The following is a 17,138-nucleotide window of genomic DNA, read 5'->3' on the forward strand; positions in this document are numbered from 1 at the left end:
GGGACACAATTTTCATTTTAAACCGATTTCAAACCGCGTTTTTGAGACTGTCTTTGGTTTAATGCAGAAAATACTCAGCAATGGTGTTGACTTATGAATTTGCACATGGTTTGTCTTAAAACATATTAAAAACACCACTTAGACATATAAACAACATTAAAAGCTGGATTTTCACCACAGGTGGACTTTAAAAGACTCTTTTAAGTGACTAAGTGGCTTCAAATGAGGTTTGCAACGCATTTTATTTCTGTATTCAGACATTTCAAAGTGAAACAATATATTCAATGAGAGACATTTAGGGCGGGACTTGATTTTATCCATCTGTAATTGGTTGGATTATGAAAAATAGGAATTATGTACTAGAATTGAGCCAGATGGTTGGAGGGACAGGGTTAAAAAAGGGATTTGTCTTTACATTTACATTTAATTTTTTTTAAAATAATGACAGTTTGGCATAGCACTGATAAATCATTCACAAAAAGAACACAAATAAGCATTAAAGGAAGTAAATAATATCAATTTTGATTTCATCAACTTTACACCATTAATAATTTGACAGAAATAAACTTTAGGTTAGCCTCCATGTTTAATGTTCGTAATGATCATATCCTTAAAGGGATATTTAATGAAATTAAAATGATTTACTCACCCTTATGTTGTTCCAAACCTCTATGACTTTCTTCTGTGGAATATAAAGAAGAAATTTTGAAGAATGTAGACAAAAAATCCAATAAAATCCATAAAATGATCCCCTGATGGAAACCCTAAAATATTCTATATATGAAGCACCTGACAGAAACCTTTAAGGTTTTGTAAAGAACCTTTTTGTCTGTAGAGAAGTTTCTTTTTGAACTTTGAGGTGAATGTAAGCTGTATGATTAGCTGTGGCTAGCCTCCGCCAGCTGTGGCACCACTTGCTCACCTGCCCCTGTCACAGCGATTTGGCTGGCTCAGATGAATCTTCAGACCCGGTCTGCACAGAGCATTAAGATACTGTCACTACTGCTGCTCCATCATGCTTCTCATAGTTGTGCTTTTTTTTTTTTACTGAAAAACCTTGGTATATACATTGGGCTGGATGTTGTTTTGAATATCTCACTGCATAACAATGGGCAGCTGCAGTTGTGTAGGGTGGAAAAAAGATTAGAGGCTAGAAACCAAAAATCTGTATGACTTTATCCCAGAAAGCCCAGAAAGCCCAGGGCTGGTGACGCCCCTATGTGACTCCACCACCTCACCTCTCCGTCATCCCTCTGCTTTTTAATCTGGGATAGAGAGTATGAGCAGTGATGGTTTAAGCCTCTCTTCAGGACATGGACACTTCAGGTCACATATCGCTGTCATATAGCTCAGTGATACCGCTGCACATTCATCCACCGGCTCCTCCAAAGACAGCGGCAGCGTTCCGGATTACTGCATCTGAGATTATCATCCTCCTTTATCTCGTTTGCTTATGTTGCATGATAGAAACATTGCGATTACTGCCCATATCCCCTAGACCACGACGATGGCTTTTGCTGATGGGTTTAAGGGCCCGATAGCGTAGGAGGTCTGCTGTGTTATTACAGCAACACATTTCATGCTTAATGGCATCTGGAGACTTAATAGTATTGTATGGCTGTACATTCACCTATTTCCTTGCATCACATTCTCTGTGCTGGAACGTCTCAGTGGATGAGAGAAGGCGGCGGCACTGATTTTAAAATACACTTCGGCCTTTAGCTTTAACAAATCTGTCCTCGAACGTGCCAATGTGCAGCTGCGGATAAGTATAATTCATTGTCCAAGATGTTCTTACAAGGTGTACAGACACATTATGCAGACATTGTGCACTTATGCTATGCTCTTTTGCAACTATACAAGGGGGTGTTGCACTTGTCAGAAGCCTTTTCACAAACAAATCAAAATTATGTGTGACTGAAAACACAATGCTGAAGATAAAATGTGTTAATTCCTTTTATTATTGTAATTTTGCTCCCGGTTTATATTTGTGTGTCTATTTTTGTCAAAGGGCTCTAACGTCTTTTCACGGCTGGTTTTTTTTTTTTTAACGGTTGACTCAACTAGCAATAGCAAATAGTGAGAAACCTGGGCTTTTATACGGTGTGGTGTGAGGTAGACTTTGAATGAGTAGATGATAACGATAGCAAAGATGTTTAAAGTGTGAACTTTCTATTTTATTACCCCGCATACCTTGATGTTTTGCATTCATCTGAGAATGGACAACAACTGGCACCTATCATAGATCACACTACCATTCATTGGAAATAAATGAATACTTTTAATGAACAAGGATGCATTCAGTTGGTCAAAAGGGACAGTAAAGACGTTTATAATGTTACAAAGTAATTAGTAAAGAAATCTTATTCTTCTATTGATCGAAGTATCCTGAAATAAAATTCATTACGGTTTCCTCAAAACTGTTTTCAGCATTGATAATGATGAGAAATGTATCTTGAGCAGCAAATCAGCATATTAGAATGATTTCTGAAGGATCATGTGACACTCAAGACTGGAGTAATAATGCTGAAATTTCAGCTTTGTCATCACAAGAATAAATTACATTTTGAAATATAATCAAATAGATATTTATACAACTTGAATAGTTATTTTAAATTGTAATATTTCACAATATTATTGGTTTTACTGTATTTTTGATAACATAAATGCTGTCTTGGTGAACAAGAGGCTTTCATAAACATTTAAAAGTCTTACCAAAACCCCAAACTTTTGAACGGTAGTGTACAGTACCTCACAAGACTGAATCGATCAGTTGAAAAATAGTTCACTCAGAAATGAAAATTCTGTCATCGTTTTATATTCCAAACCTGTATGACCTTGTCTTCTGTGGGACACAGAAACATTTATTTTGAAGAATTTTCCCGTTGTTTTTGTCTACGTGGTAAAGCAACATGTCAGTGGGTTGGTTTGAAACATAATTTCCTTCAAATGGATAAAACATTAATTGTTCTGTTTAAGATGACACTACCCTTCTAAAAGCCATTCACTCTGACAGAGTACATAGTGTTTTGTGTACAGGAAGTGCAAAGTGTATTGTACATAATTTGGGATGCAACTAGGATCAGTCAGCACGTAGGTCATAATGAGATTACTCACATCCAGATTTCCAGTAGTTTTTACACAAAATGGCGTCTGATGCTTTTGCACACAAATAAGCGAATCAAGAGCAGAAGTCTTGTAATATTGCATATGCTCACCAATGCGGATTCTTCTAGAGAGCAAACTTTTAAGAGCAGGTCTTTACTCAGTGTGTGCAGATGTCTAGATAGAGCTGATGCTGCGCTAACCTCTCACACTGGAGAGCTAGCTGTACCTGAGTGCCATCTGCATCTGTGAGGACCTGTCACGAGGATGGAAGTGTCAGGTGAAAATAGAGATGGTGACGTAGGAAACGCTTTTAGAATATGTTCTTGTAACTCAAATGGTCTTTTCAGGTCTTTACTGCCTAAGAGAGGCACAGAAATTATTCAGGGTCTGCAACTGAAACGCAATCAGCCACAGCTGCTGTGACAGCCAGAGGGAATGTGAGGGGGGTGAATATCTGTGTAATATAGCTGAATGTTATATAAAGCTTTCTGCAGTAGTTCTACCCATGTACGCAATGTAAATTTAGCAGTCAAAAGTGATCTTAAAAATGTGTTACAAGTGATATTAAAAATGTGTTTCACTACTCTACATATATGTGGATTATTATGCCAAGGCTACTAAGAGAGGTAAATTGCAGAAGTACTGCAAAATCTTTTTTTCTTGCAGTCTTCCAGTAATAAATATCGAAACATCCTTAAAGCAATCTAAATTTGTTCAGGATCAAAATTGTGCGTGATAAAACAATGAGGTCTTATTTATATACTATTATAGTATTTATTAATATATTGAATTAACTAGTTTTTGTAGTAATTGTAGCACTTCAACTTAACCTTAATTATTTCAGTTAGATGACAAGACAACAAGTTTAAGTTTTTCATCTAATATTTTATTTTATTTCTTCTCGATTTCAATTACCGGAAACCATTTCAGTAACACTTTGTTTAAAGCTTTTATATATATAATGCATTTTAAAAGTATTGCATTATGCCATGAAATGCACCTTATAATGCATTGTATGATCTAATGAATAATTGTAACAGTTACATTATAATACACCTTTAGAAAGTATAATGCATTAAAAAACGACAAACTACCAATTTCAGATGTAACGGAGTCTGTGTATATTGAATGCATATTAAATTTGGTTACAATTATTTATGAAAATATATAATGCATTATAATGAACATTATGTACATCCCTTTATAATGCAGTATACATAAAAGCTACATAAAGTAAAGTGTTACCACAATTTCTAATAGTTGTTGTTTGAGTTTTAGCCAACAACAACAACACTGAAAAGAACATAATCTCAAATTAAGTTTATTTATGGTAGAAACATGAAAAAAAAGATAAAATAAAGGTATATTCTATTATCTTGCACAATTTTGTTTCTTGATAAAGTTTATCTTATTTTAAGAATGTTTATATTTTTACTGGAAAACAAGATAAACACTGATTAGTTGACAATGTGAGTGGCTTGATTACAAGAGTTCTATGGGATTTAGTATCAATTGGAGTGATAATCTAGTGCTTCACTCCTCAAGTACTGAAGGGGGTGGGAGAGGTAGTGACCATCTCCTCAACTGGTCAGCCGGCGGCCCTGTCAGCATCACCTCACCACAGATCAATCAGATCAATTCTCACAAACACAACAAGGTTTGCATGTGAAAGGCCATGCATGTCAGTTGGTTCACTGCCTCAGTTCATTCATGTTTTGTTAAGAGCATGAACTATTCTATGGTACTACCTAAAACTACAGGATGACATGAATTTGTACACTCCCACCTCTTTGTTATAAAGAACTAGTTTACAAATATGTCTGTCACATCCCCCATGTCATTTGGCACCTGTGTTATTTGCTATATATTCTTTTGTGCAACACAAAATGAGAATATTCTGCAGAATGTTCAAGCTGCTGTTGAGTATATGAATGTAGACAGTGACTGTCAATCTCCCAAAAGCATGAAGCACTTACATTTTCTTTTTCTCTCAAACAACAGACTTGAAATATAGCACACACCCCGTGCTGGCTTAACATTTTTTTGCATACATGACAACATCGAGTAGAATTAGAGTAACTTAATAATAATATTTTTAAGTTGATTACTCCAACTTCTTGAGTTGTAGCCATGGAACCGATTAATCTTATCTATTTCAGTTCAGTTCCACAGCTATCAGCTATCAAGTGTAACTTATTTAACATGTATATTTATTGAGCAAGTAAGATAATTAGAAACTAACAGGTCTTTACTTTCACTATAAAAACAAAAACAAATAAAATAACACTTAATTTCAACATTTATTCTCCTTATCCAGTCTTATGCAAAGCATGCTGGGAACTAGAAATCCACTGCCTAATTTCAATATATGTAAATATTTTACACACAATATTAAGTTGATGTAATTATTATGCCAGCAGAACTCAACAAAATAATGTTTGCCACTCAAAAGGTGTAATTAAACCAATAAGTTAGAATTTTAACTTGCAACCATGCATTTATTTAAGTTGTGGTAAAAGGTCACCTGTGCACAAGTCATATGAAGTACTCTCATGGTGTTTTTATGGAACTTTTGACCTTTTTAGAGCTTGACAGCCCCTAGTCTGTCTTTCTTTGCCTCTTTTTTTTTCTCCTTTTGTGTTACTCTATAAGAAAAAATAATAATTTTGGGTTTGGAAGGACATGATCCCTTTGCAGTCATTTGGAACTCTTTTTATTACCAGAGCAAAAATAAACATTTTAGAATGTTTGCACATTTTGTATCTAAAATGTAAGACTAAAATGTTACTAAATGTACGCTACCATTCAAAAGTCTGGGGTTGGTAAGATTTTTTTTAAAGTCTTTTAGGCTCACGTAAGCTGAATTTTCTTGGTCAAAAATACATTAAAAACAAAAGTAATATTTAGAAATATTGTTTTAACATATTTTAAAATGTTCAAGACACATTTCTTATCAATGTTAAAAACTTCTTAAAAATTCTTTGATGAATAAAATGTTCAAAAGTTCAGCGTCGACTTGAAATAGAAATCTTTTGTAACAATGTATATGTATTTACTGTCACTTTTGATCAATTAAATGCACCGTTACTGAATAAAAGCATTAATTTCTTCCCCCAAAAAATAAAAAAATCTGACTGACCCCAAACCTTTGAGCGGTAGTGTAATCATATCCATGCTGATATTCATGTGATATTGCTTAAACATGAAAAATGAACCTAGCCGGAGGGGAAAAACGCACGCAGTACTGTCTCTCCTCGGCTCGACTGCAGTTCTCTTTCAGCGGCAGACCACAGGCCGTCTGTAATCTTCACACCTCCAGTCCTGTCCTCACTCTTCCCCCTGAAGCGTCACATCATGGCGATGATGTACCATGCTCTATTGAGACCCACTGTTCCCATGGCATGCATTTACTGTCTCCTCATGACTGCGTGTATGTGTGTGTGTGTGTGCATACGTGTGAGCCGCCATTCTCACACACTGAGGTAATGTGCATCTCTTCATCTCACAGGCAAACCCTCCCCCCATCATTGTGAACGCAGACTCACTGGATGCAGGCCCTTATGTAAGTATCTGCTTCATGCTCTCAGCACCTCCAGTAGCGCCTGCCTGCCTGACTGCCTGCCACGTGGAATTATCCCCCTCAGCCCGGCCAAACCTTTCCTGTTGTACATGAGATAATAACAATAAAAATATGCAGAGATTAAACCACAGCAGATGTGGCTTTAATGCCGAGTGCAATTATTATTTAACCGTTATAATGAGTAGTCTTTGACTGTGTTTATCAGCCCTATGCCTTGTACATGATTCATACCTCTCATTTTTATTGCGCTGAGTTTATAGCGATTCTGCTTTTACATAATTAATGATAGTTGTGACCTTCTTGTGTATAATTTGTTAACATTACTTGTCTATGTTAAACAATTTTTCTTTTGTCTATTACAGGTGAACGGGAGTGATGGCATGTATAAATATGAAGAAATCATTCTGGAGAGGGTAAATATCATTCAGCTGTTTTAAATGTCTGTTTTTTTTAGGGTGTCTTGTACAACTTGCCAATATTCTCCTCCACCAATGCTACCTATGAGGACCTGGACACTAGATGGCAGTAAATGTTGAGCTACGTAAATGCCTGCAAAATGCCTGCAAAAGATTACCATTAAATCAGTAGGTTTAAATAAGAGTTGAATTAAATGTATTGATATAAAGGAAAACAGATGATAATGAAAAGTATTACAGTATGAACAGCAGTAACTTTAAATGAATGTCCTGTGTAGATCAAAAACTTATTAGGTGTAGTGCAAAAGTTACATTATTATTCTCATTATTCTCAAGTCAGTTGATCATTTGAAAACACTACATTTTGATTATATTTACAGACTACTAAAAGAGTTTTGAAAATGTACCACTTGTGAAAATACCATGCAATGTATCTGAAGTACAGGTGCTGTTCTTATCTACAAAGAATTATCATATGAACTATCATGGTTTTAACATTGCAAAGTCTTTTCATACCTGAAGTTTGTTCAATGCAAATGAATCTAAATCTATCTGCAAAGGCCATTCATTAAACAGCAGTGGATGTTGGATTTGGGTGCATCTCTGAGCTTTCAGCATAATTGCAGGGCTGTTCTGTAAGTGCCATTTCTGTACGCTGAGGCCTAAATAAACTATGTTAAGATCTCACATGTTAAAAGGTCTGTGGGTGTGAACGCTTCTTTTAGTTGGAGCTCTCGCAGTGGCTCTGGAGCATGAAAGCCTCACTGGGATGTCTTAGCTCCACTCGCTACTAATTTGCTCCGACCGTCGCTCATTAATTATAGAAAATATTAAAGTGAAATCTTTTCTCAGCTGTCTGCTTTAGGGCCTGTCTTTTGAGATGTGACTGTCAGACAGACCAGTCTGTCTCAGCTTTTTGGCACTGGAATGAAAACAGCAGTGTAAGAGGTGATGAAGTATGGAGGGAGAAATGGGTGGAAGCGGATACAATTTTTAGATTCTTGAAATGCGCACCACAAATTCCTATATTTAGCAGCATAAAACTGTCCATGCCTTGCTGGTGTTTACAAAGTATTGAGAGCCAGGTGTCTTCTGAAAAGCAGATGCAAACGTTATCCACAAATCTTTGTGAAACATCTGCATTTCCTCATCTATAATATTCTTCTCATGTATGTCATTAATAGGGCAACTCTGGCCTTGGGTTCAGCATTGCTGGAGGTGTGGATAATCCACACATTCCTGATGATCCAGGAATCTTCATCACAAAGATCATCCCAGGAGGTGCCGCTGCCATGGATGGGAGACTAGGGTGAGTGGTCTAGGGTCTCTCAGGGTCTAATATTCATTTTGTGCTACTCTTGCTCTGTTCCAAAACCTAGTGAGCTGCCTGCATAGGCAGTATTTTAAGGCATCAAAGGCAGGTTCCCCTTCCAAAGGCTGTTCTAAAAGTTAGACATCTTAATTATGCTGTCTAGTTTGGCCAAATTCTAAGGCAGCATCGCATGTATCCTTTACTGGAAGAGGCAATACTTTAGGATGAGCTTGGTTAAAAAATAAATTCAAGATGGCGGACATGGTGAGAAAAACTTAGATACTGAAAGGTGTCTAATAAAAGTTAATAAAAAATCGATTATTTTGCTAAGCATTTTTATCCTATTAGAGTATTAGCTTAGCAACTAACTAACTAACAGTGTCAGCTTAGTAACATCCACACGATAAGGAATTTTGGGTGAAGAGCGAAATAAGGATGAAAAACTTTCCCATGCGGATTTTCATGTGAATTAGCTGTGTATAAGTTTGGAAGTGACTTCTGAGGGATATCAGTGAGTATTGATACTGAACAATGGACTTTTTTGTGACCGCACCTTACGTTGAGTGTTCCAAATTGGGCAGTTATCATTAGGATGATCTCTAAGAAGGAATCTGGCCAGTTTACTTGGTTTTGGAACAAAGTCTCTCTCTCTCTCTCTCTGTGTGTTATTGCTGTGTTGACTTTGAATCTCTTCTTGTGTCTAAGGGTAAATGATTGTGTTCTGCGCGTGAATGATGTGGACGTGTCGGAGGTTGTGCACAGCAAGGCAGTGGAGGCTTTGAAGGAGGCCGGCCCAGTGGTCAGGTTGCTGGTACGCAGAAGACAGGCTCCTCCGGAGACCATTTTGGAGGTCAACCTACTCAAAGGGCCTAAAGGTTAGAGGTGCTAAATGTGCACCTAAATACATTTGAGATACACACAATAGAAATGGCTGTCATGCACGATATCACTTTTATAGCAGTTCTGAATTATTTTGAACTTGAATTCATAAACATTGAGGCATTTTATAATAAATATAAAGTTAACATAATTGTGCAAAATGCATCCGTGCACATTTTTTGTTTTTTTCTCATTGAATTCCTTGTTTCTCTTGAAATATGCCACATTAAGTGGCAGATTTTGAGTGTCATTTCATGTTGACTTCAGAAGATCTGATTTCCTGGTTAAAATGTAACTGCATTCTATTCATTCAAGGTCTTGGCTTCAGTATTGCTGGAGGTATAGGCAACCAGCACATCCCGGGTGACAACAGTATCTACATCACAAAGATCATCGAGGGTGGGGCGGCACAGAAAGATGGACGTCTGCAGACAGGCGATCGCCTACTAGCTGTAAGAGTTCACCTGCACACATGCACCTGTGTACTTCACTATATGTAGAGCCAACACATAGGCAACCTGGTTTTATGCATTGGAAGTTCATTGCATATCTTTGCAGGACCTTTTTTTTTCTGTGAATTTCTATATGCTTCAATGACCACAGACACTGTTGTAGGCTATTACATGTCGTATTATAGACAATATATCTCATGTGTGAAGATTTATGGGCCATCGTGTGATTGATGTGAACCTGAGCGCAAACTCAAACAAGGACACATCTGTGATAAAGAGAAACACTTGCATGGCACACAAGTGCCAGGAACTGAGCAAGCTTTGACATGGTCATAAATGCCATAATTAAAAGGCCATGCATCAATCACGGCAGCCATAACTGCAGACATGTAAATATGCCTTTTCTTCCCTTTCTTTTTTTGATTCAGTCAGGGAGCTTGATTTCTTGAACAGAGTGCCTAGAGTTGGTCAAATTTTAATTATCTCTGTCAAGTCTGTGATCACCAGCTGCACTGTTGCTTTTTGTGTGTGCTAAGTTATAATGTGACAAAGTAATAACAAAGTTATAAGTTATTATTACATGGCTTGGTTGAATTCCAATGTAGAATGCAGTCTGTTATTTCTTGATAACAGACCGCTGCTAAGTATAACACACCGTTGCCATGAAAAACAGAGCGTTGCTATGGATCCAGGATTCTAATTCTAATTTTTTGGGAGGATGGTGCATTACAAGAATGTAGATGAAAAAATCGGTTGTGAAAGTGACACTTCATCATGCACGGGGTCAGGCAAAATTCAAAATTGATGTATTATCTCCCTTTTACATTTATATTGAATTATCTATGTTGTGTGTTTCATGTTACCTATCATCTTGGTATCGGTAACTGAAAAGTTATATGTATTATTAAATACAACATTAGCAGAAGTTGTGAATTTTGCATGTAATTTCAATTAAATTCTGCTTCCTTTCATTCAAATTAGAATTTGGATTCCTGTTTACAGTTAACTACTCTCTGGTCACAAATTGCTTCAAGTTTTGTGGCATTTTCAAATTTTTATTTAAATCTTTAAAGCAACTAAGAAAAAAGGAATGCCTTTTAACTCTCAAAATAAATCATATTTAAAATTGCCTTTATATTTTTTGGGTAGTTATTATTTTATTTATGTATGTTGCTTGGATTTATTGTGGGTGTGTTTAACAGTGATAATGCGTGTTAGTTATTTGAGGTGTAATAAAGAAAAAAACCTTTGACCAATCCGTTGGCGTCTATTGACCAGTGAGTATTTCAGAGAGGCAGCTGTGAGTCCAATTCACTATATACTCACATTTCAAACAGACTTGACTCCTTCCACTCCCTTAGAACAAATTGGACACATTTCTATCTGTGAAGCACTTAGTTTTCTGTAGTGTGTAGGTGCCCTAAATCTTACAAAGGAAAAGCACTACGCTTTTCCAGCTACCCCACCCTTTCGTCCTTCCTTTTGTGACCGGACGGCTGAGAGCTGGAGAATTGAGCACCGTCGTCGATTGTTGGGCCATCCAGCCTCCGCTCCAGTCGCTTCCTTCCTACATCTTTAAATGTGCTGTCGTGAACATTCTGAGTCACGCTTCAGAGACCAGCCGATGTAACATGCGTGTGTGTGTCTGCCTTCGCAGGTGAATAACATCATACTTCAGGATGTACGTCATGAGGAGGCTGTGGCCGCCCTGAAGAATACTTCAGACATGGTCTATCTGAAAGTGGCCAAGCCGGGACCAGTACATCTCAACGACATGTACGCCCCACCAGACTACTCAAGCAGTACGTACCTTCTTTTGCTGATCTCCATCAACTTTATGCCCTTAAAAACATTCCTAAACTGTCTATTTTATAGCCCAAACACATGATTTTTCACACTACATTGATAAAAGTGAAAATGACTTTGCAGTTAGGGCAATTCAAACATAACCTAAATCCCTATCTGCTTTTATCTGTAACCCTGTAATGAAACCGAATGGTGCAGAGCCTGTGAGTGCTGTGGAGTTTTGTAACAGCACTGTGGTGTAGCAGTGGGCGCTGTTTTCAGACACCCACACACACTGCACTGCTGCTCCCATCAGAACACTGATCCCTCCCTCCCACTGAGAGACGAGGCTTTCACACAATCCACCTGCACAATTGCACACACAGCGGCCAAAATTACTACTTATGACGGCTGAATATCTCTTTTTGGCCATGAAACTGTATTTAGCATTTTTATTGAAAATAAAAATATATATTTTTCAATTGAATAGCAATTACAATGAGATTATTTAGATGTTTTTTACTTGCATATTGATTTCATATACGAGATGAGCCAGTCTCTCAATAAAAGTCTCTCAACGAAAGTGCAACTATAAAACTGTACCTCAGTCAGTCATTTTTGATGGCGTAATCCAGGAATATTGCACATACAGTGCCCTCCAAAAGGCAAAGTGGGATTATGGACAATATCAGCATGAATCCTTATCCTTATAATTTGCCATTAAAACCAGCAATAATGATTTTCTTTTTGATTAGAAAATAAAAGACACACTACTGTTCAAAAGGTTGAGGTTATTAGTGTTTTTTAATAGAAATAAATAATACGTTTATTCAGTAAAGACATAAAATTAAAAAGGGACAGTAAAAACATTTACTGTATATTTTGGCAAACTATCTTTATTTCAAATAAATGATTTTCTTTTGAACTCTCCATACATCAAAGAATCCTGAGAAAAAATGTATCACACTTTCCAGAAAAATACTAAGCAACACAACTGTTTTGAACATTGATAATAATAAGAAATGTTTCCTGCGCACCAAATCATCATATTATAATGATTTCTGAAGGATCATGTGACACTGAAGACTGGAGTAATGAAGCTGAAAATTCAGCTTTGCCGTCACAGGAATAAATATTAATGTTTTACTGTATATTTGATCAAATAAATACAGCTTTGATAATCATAAGAGACTTACTTTAAAAACATTTGAAAAAATCGTACCAACTCCAAATTTTTTAATGGTTGTATATATGCACATCACAATCAGGCATGCTTTTTGGCAGCTGTGATGCCTGATAACTACCGGTAGATTAAATCTGGCCCAGGCCTCATAGTTTGTGTTATCCCTTATCAATAAACCGGTCCTCTGTAGTTACCTGGTGAAATCATCTGCCTTTTTTCCCTTTACTGGTCTCGGCCTCCCTCCAGCCTTTCCCACCATGGTGGACAACCACGTCGGACACAACTCCAGCATGGCCTACATGGGGGGCATGGAGCCTAAACCAGTGTACCAGCCACCCCAGGTCACCCCCTCGAGGTACTCCCCAGTCCCACGGCACATGCTGGGGGAGGAGGACTTCACCAGGTCAGAGTCAAGAATTTAATCTATTCACTTGCGGTCACTCACTTCTTCACTCCAGGGTTCCCACGGCCATGAAAAATTTGGAAATATCAGGGAATTTTAACATTTCCAGCCCTGGAAAAGTCATACAAATATAAATTTCTGCAGCTCTAAACTATTTCATCATCTGGAAATTGTGAATGCAATTTTAATAATAAAAATCATGAAAATGTATTGGTCAAAAAGTGTGGGAACCCTGTCACTCACTCAGATGTCACTTTTCAAGAGCACTCATGCACAAATGACAAAAAGCAACACTTGCATGTCCATATAAATATATATTTGATTAGAGGTGTACTTTGTTTTACCACAATCTGTGCTACAGTTCTTCAGCTTTAGTTGTTTAATTTCTTTTTGGCAGTACTGTTCACATTTTATGATGTAACTGGGAAAAGATAGAAAAAAAAGAAAAAAAAAAGATTTTAAGTAGGTGTCGAGTGTGGGCTGAAGAACGTCTACGAGGTGTCTAATGCCTCTCTGTGGTGGTTTGTTTGTGAACATTGCTTTAACGCAACATGACTGGTTGAATAAAGTCTCCAACACAATTCCCAACACGGCAAACAAACACTCTGGGTATAAGAAATGCTTCTGGCATGGGGTCAAATGTCTTGAAGTTACGGCCACTGTTGCCTGGACATGAGATGGGTTTTACCTCTCTGAGCATGGACTCCCTGGAGCCTGTGAGTCAGCCCGGGCCCCAGAGCTGACTCGTCCCTCTCTAGCCATCCAGCTGAAGGCATCCTCACTTCTGCATGTGTGTGTTTGTCTCTGTCTGTGTGCATGTGTATGTGTCTTCATACAGTATGTCTCAGTGTCTGCTGTCTCTGTGTGTCTGAAAGCGCCCCGTTTACTGTGTGATTTCTGTACCTCCAATAGGGGCGAGCCCATTTACAGTGCCATCCACAAACCTCATGGGGACACCAGCCCTCCCTCCCCCCATCTGTGCAGCAGGGGGTCTGGGGACGTGGGCTGCAGCCCCGCCCCGCCTGCTCTGTGTCAAAGCCTGGTCCCGTACACCGGCAGGTACTAACCACTGCTTCTCGCTCTGCCTGGCTTAGCATAGCATAGCCTAGTAGTTAACCTAATAACCCCCCCACCGCACGGCCACCACCCTTCCCCCTACCTCAGCTCAACCTGCAGTGTGGCACAGGTAAGGTTTTGAGGCGATATAGCTCCCTGCCTCGAGCCGTTTACTCCTCTGCAGTGTTGAAGAGATGCCATGCTTTTTTAGCTTGTGGTATTAAACTCCTTAAAGGGTTAGTTCACCCAAAAATGAAAATTCTGTCAGTAATTACTCACCCTCATGTTGTTCCAACCCCGTAAGACTTTCGTTCATCTTCGGAACACAAATTAAGATATTTTTAATGAAATCTGAGAGCTGGCTCACTCCTACATAGGCTTCTATGTTATTGAAACTTGCCGTCCCAGAAAAGTTACTAAAGACAATGTTTAAAATAGTCCAAGTGACTACAGTGGCTCAACCATAAGTTTATCAAGCGACAAGAATACTTTTTGTGCGCAAAACCCCCCAAAAATAACGACTTTATTCAACTTTATTATATTGTAGTGTAACAGCGCAGTGCTTCTGTGTTGTATGTCACACGCATCACACACATGACCAGCGTTGGCCAATAGAGAGCCTAGGTGCAGACGTACAACACAGAAGCTCTGCGCTGTTACACTATGTAAACTCACCAGAGGCCCACATAGAAGAAAATGAATAGTTGAATAAAGTCGTTATTTTTGTGTGTTTTTTTGAGCACAAAAAGTATTCTCGTCGCTTGATAAACTTATGGTTGAGCCACAGTAGTCACTTGGACTATTTTAAACATTGTCTTTTCTAACTTTTCTGGGACGGCAAGTTTCAATAACATAGAAGCCTATGGAGGAGTGAGACGGCTCTCAGATTTCATTAAAAATATCATAATTTGTGTTCCGAAGATGAGCGAAATTCTTACGGGGTTGGAACAACATGAGGGTGAGTAATTACTGACAGAATTTTCATTTTTGGGTGAACTAACCCTTTAAGGCCTGTTCACACCAACAGGAATGTTTGACACAAAGAAATTGGTCCAGTTTTCAAATGTGATTTGTCTGTTCAGACCCGGGCTGAATGAAAATTTACATTCACTCTCTGACTGTCGGTGGCGCTTTTAGAAAGCAGAAATTTTCTGGATACTCCGGGACACAAAGCATTAAGAAACGTTATGTTTCTGATACCCTCGTCATGGAGAAGAAAGTAAATCAGACGGTATTTACTTGTTTTTTGTATTCGCTGTGGTGTTTGTCAAACAATAAGTGCACAGAGATTCTTCCTCAGCTATTCACTGTTACTTAGCAAGCCACAATGCTAGGTCAAAGATCACTTTCCTCTTCTGACATGTCATACTCGCTTTTTTCACGAATATATGACTTGATCTGAAGAAGGACAGATGCAGGTATTTGCACACGCTCAGTCAATCTCTCTCTCGCTCTAAGAATACATTCTTCAATTTTGTTATCATTATTTACTTATTTAACATTCAATACACATGCATGAAGTGTAAAACAAGAAGGGCATAGCCTTATGAAAAAGGAAAGAACATGAACATTGCAGTTTGCTTGTCAGTATCGCGGTATTACAATATTGCGATTATCGCGACAACCCTATATCAAGTTGTTGTTTTACAGTACTGTGCAAAAGTCTTAGGCATGTTAATATCTCCCCCGTCCCCACAAAAAAATGGTTTTAAGTCAGTAATTTATATATTTTGCTGTAGTGTGTCAGTAGGAAATATCAGTTTACATATCCAAACATTCTTTTTGCCATTAATTGTAATAATTCAGTGAGATTTGTGTATGCACAAGGAGTCTGACAACAGCCGGTATGATCTGATCTCACCATCATCGAGTCCGTCTGTGATTACATGAAGAAACAGAAAAAACTGAGACAGACTAAATCCAGAAGAACTGCGGGAACGTCTCCGAGATGCTTGAAGAAACCTTCCTGCAAAGCTACAGTACTGTTAAAAAGTACTGGCACTTGTGTTAAAATGCTGTAAAGTGAGAATGCTTTCAAAAATAAAATCACAAATTGAATTTATTTATGATTTAACTTCTATTAACTAATTCAAATCAATATATGGTGTAACGACCCTTTGCGTTTAAAACGGCTTTTGTCCAGGTACACTTGCGCATAGTTTTTCAGGTAGCTTTGCAGGAAGGTTTCTTCAAGCATCTTGGAGACGTTCCCGCAGTTCTTCTGGATTAAGTTTGTCTCAGTTTTTTCTGTTTCTTCATGTAATCACAGACGGACTCGATGATGGTGAGATCAGATCATACCGGCTGTTGTCAGACTCCTTGTGCATACACAAATCTCACTGAATTATTACAATTAATGGCAAAAAGAATGTTTGGAAATGTAAACTGATATTTCCTACTGACACACTACAGCAAAAGATATAAATAACTGACTTAAAACCATTTTTTGGGGGGGACGGGGGGTGGGGGAAATTAACATGCCTAAGACTTTTGCACAGTACTGTATGTAAGAGCAGCGGCTCTGGGCATGTGATCAAAAGCGTGAATCCTGACGGTTGGCCAATTTTATTCACAGTGGGATGGAAAAGAGACGTCATTGACAACATGCGAATATTCACACCTCTGATCAGGTGCATTAACAGCCGCTCATTCAAATTAAAATCGCACAGAATTTCGAACCAAATATTTGTCTTGCTGTGAACAGGCCTTTAAGCACCTTTAGAGTCAATAGAGTCACAAATGTTTAGCACAGACTGTTAAGGTATAGTTTAGGAGATAGTTTACCCAAAAAATTTAATTTCTGTCATCATTTACTCACCTCATGTCATTTCAAACCTGTATGGAACATAAAAAGTCATTTTGAAAGTCTCCATACAAAGAATGGTGTCCAATGTTATTTGTACCCCAATGATTTTCAAGAATTTTCATTTAATGGACTTGAATCTTGCATAACCTACAGTAAAC

At 37.9% G+C, this 17,138-nt stretch overlaps 1 protein-coding gene across 12 annotated transcripts in view; it reads left to right on the forward strand.

Moving 5' to 3' along the window:
* dlg3 (discs, large homolog 3) overlaps nt 1–17,138 on the forward strand; it is a 94,812-nt gene that overhangs the window by 48,306 nt on the left and 29,368 nt on the right. For 4 of the 12 annotated variants that reach the window (XM_084429646.1, XM_084429653.1, XM_084429651.1 and 1 more), the window contains exons 2-9: nt 6,617–6,670; nt 7,051–7,101; nt 8,289–8,413; nt 9,122–9,291; nt 9,611–9,747; nt 11,405–11,549; nt 12,944–13,118; nt 14,031–14,177. In XM_084429646.1, coding sequence (XP_084285772.1) covers nt 6,617–6,670; nt 7,051–7,101; nt 8,289–8,413; nt 9,122–9,291; nt 9,611–9,747; nt 11,405–11,549; nt 12,944–13,118; nt 14,031–14,177 — 1,004 coding nt within the window. The remainder of the gene's footprint in view (nt 1–6,616; nt 6,671–7,050; nt 7,102–8,288; nt 8,414–9,121; nt 9,292–9,610; nt 9,748–11,404; nt 11,550–12,943; nt 13,119–14,030; nt 14,178–17,138) is intronic. The other 8 variants (XM_084429657.1, XM_084429647.1, XM_084429655.1 and 5 more) reach the window with 4 other exon arrangements.

The sequence above is a fragment of the Rutilus rutilus genome (assembly GCF_951802725.1).
Source record: "Rutilus rutilus genome assembly, chromosome: 14".
Taxonomy (NCBI): domain Eukaryota; kingdom Metazoa; phylum Chordata; class Actinopteri; order Cypriniformes; family Leuciscidae; genus Rutilus; species Rutilus rutilus.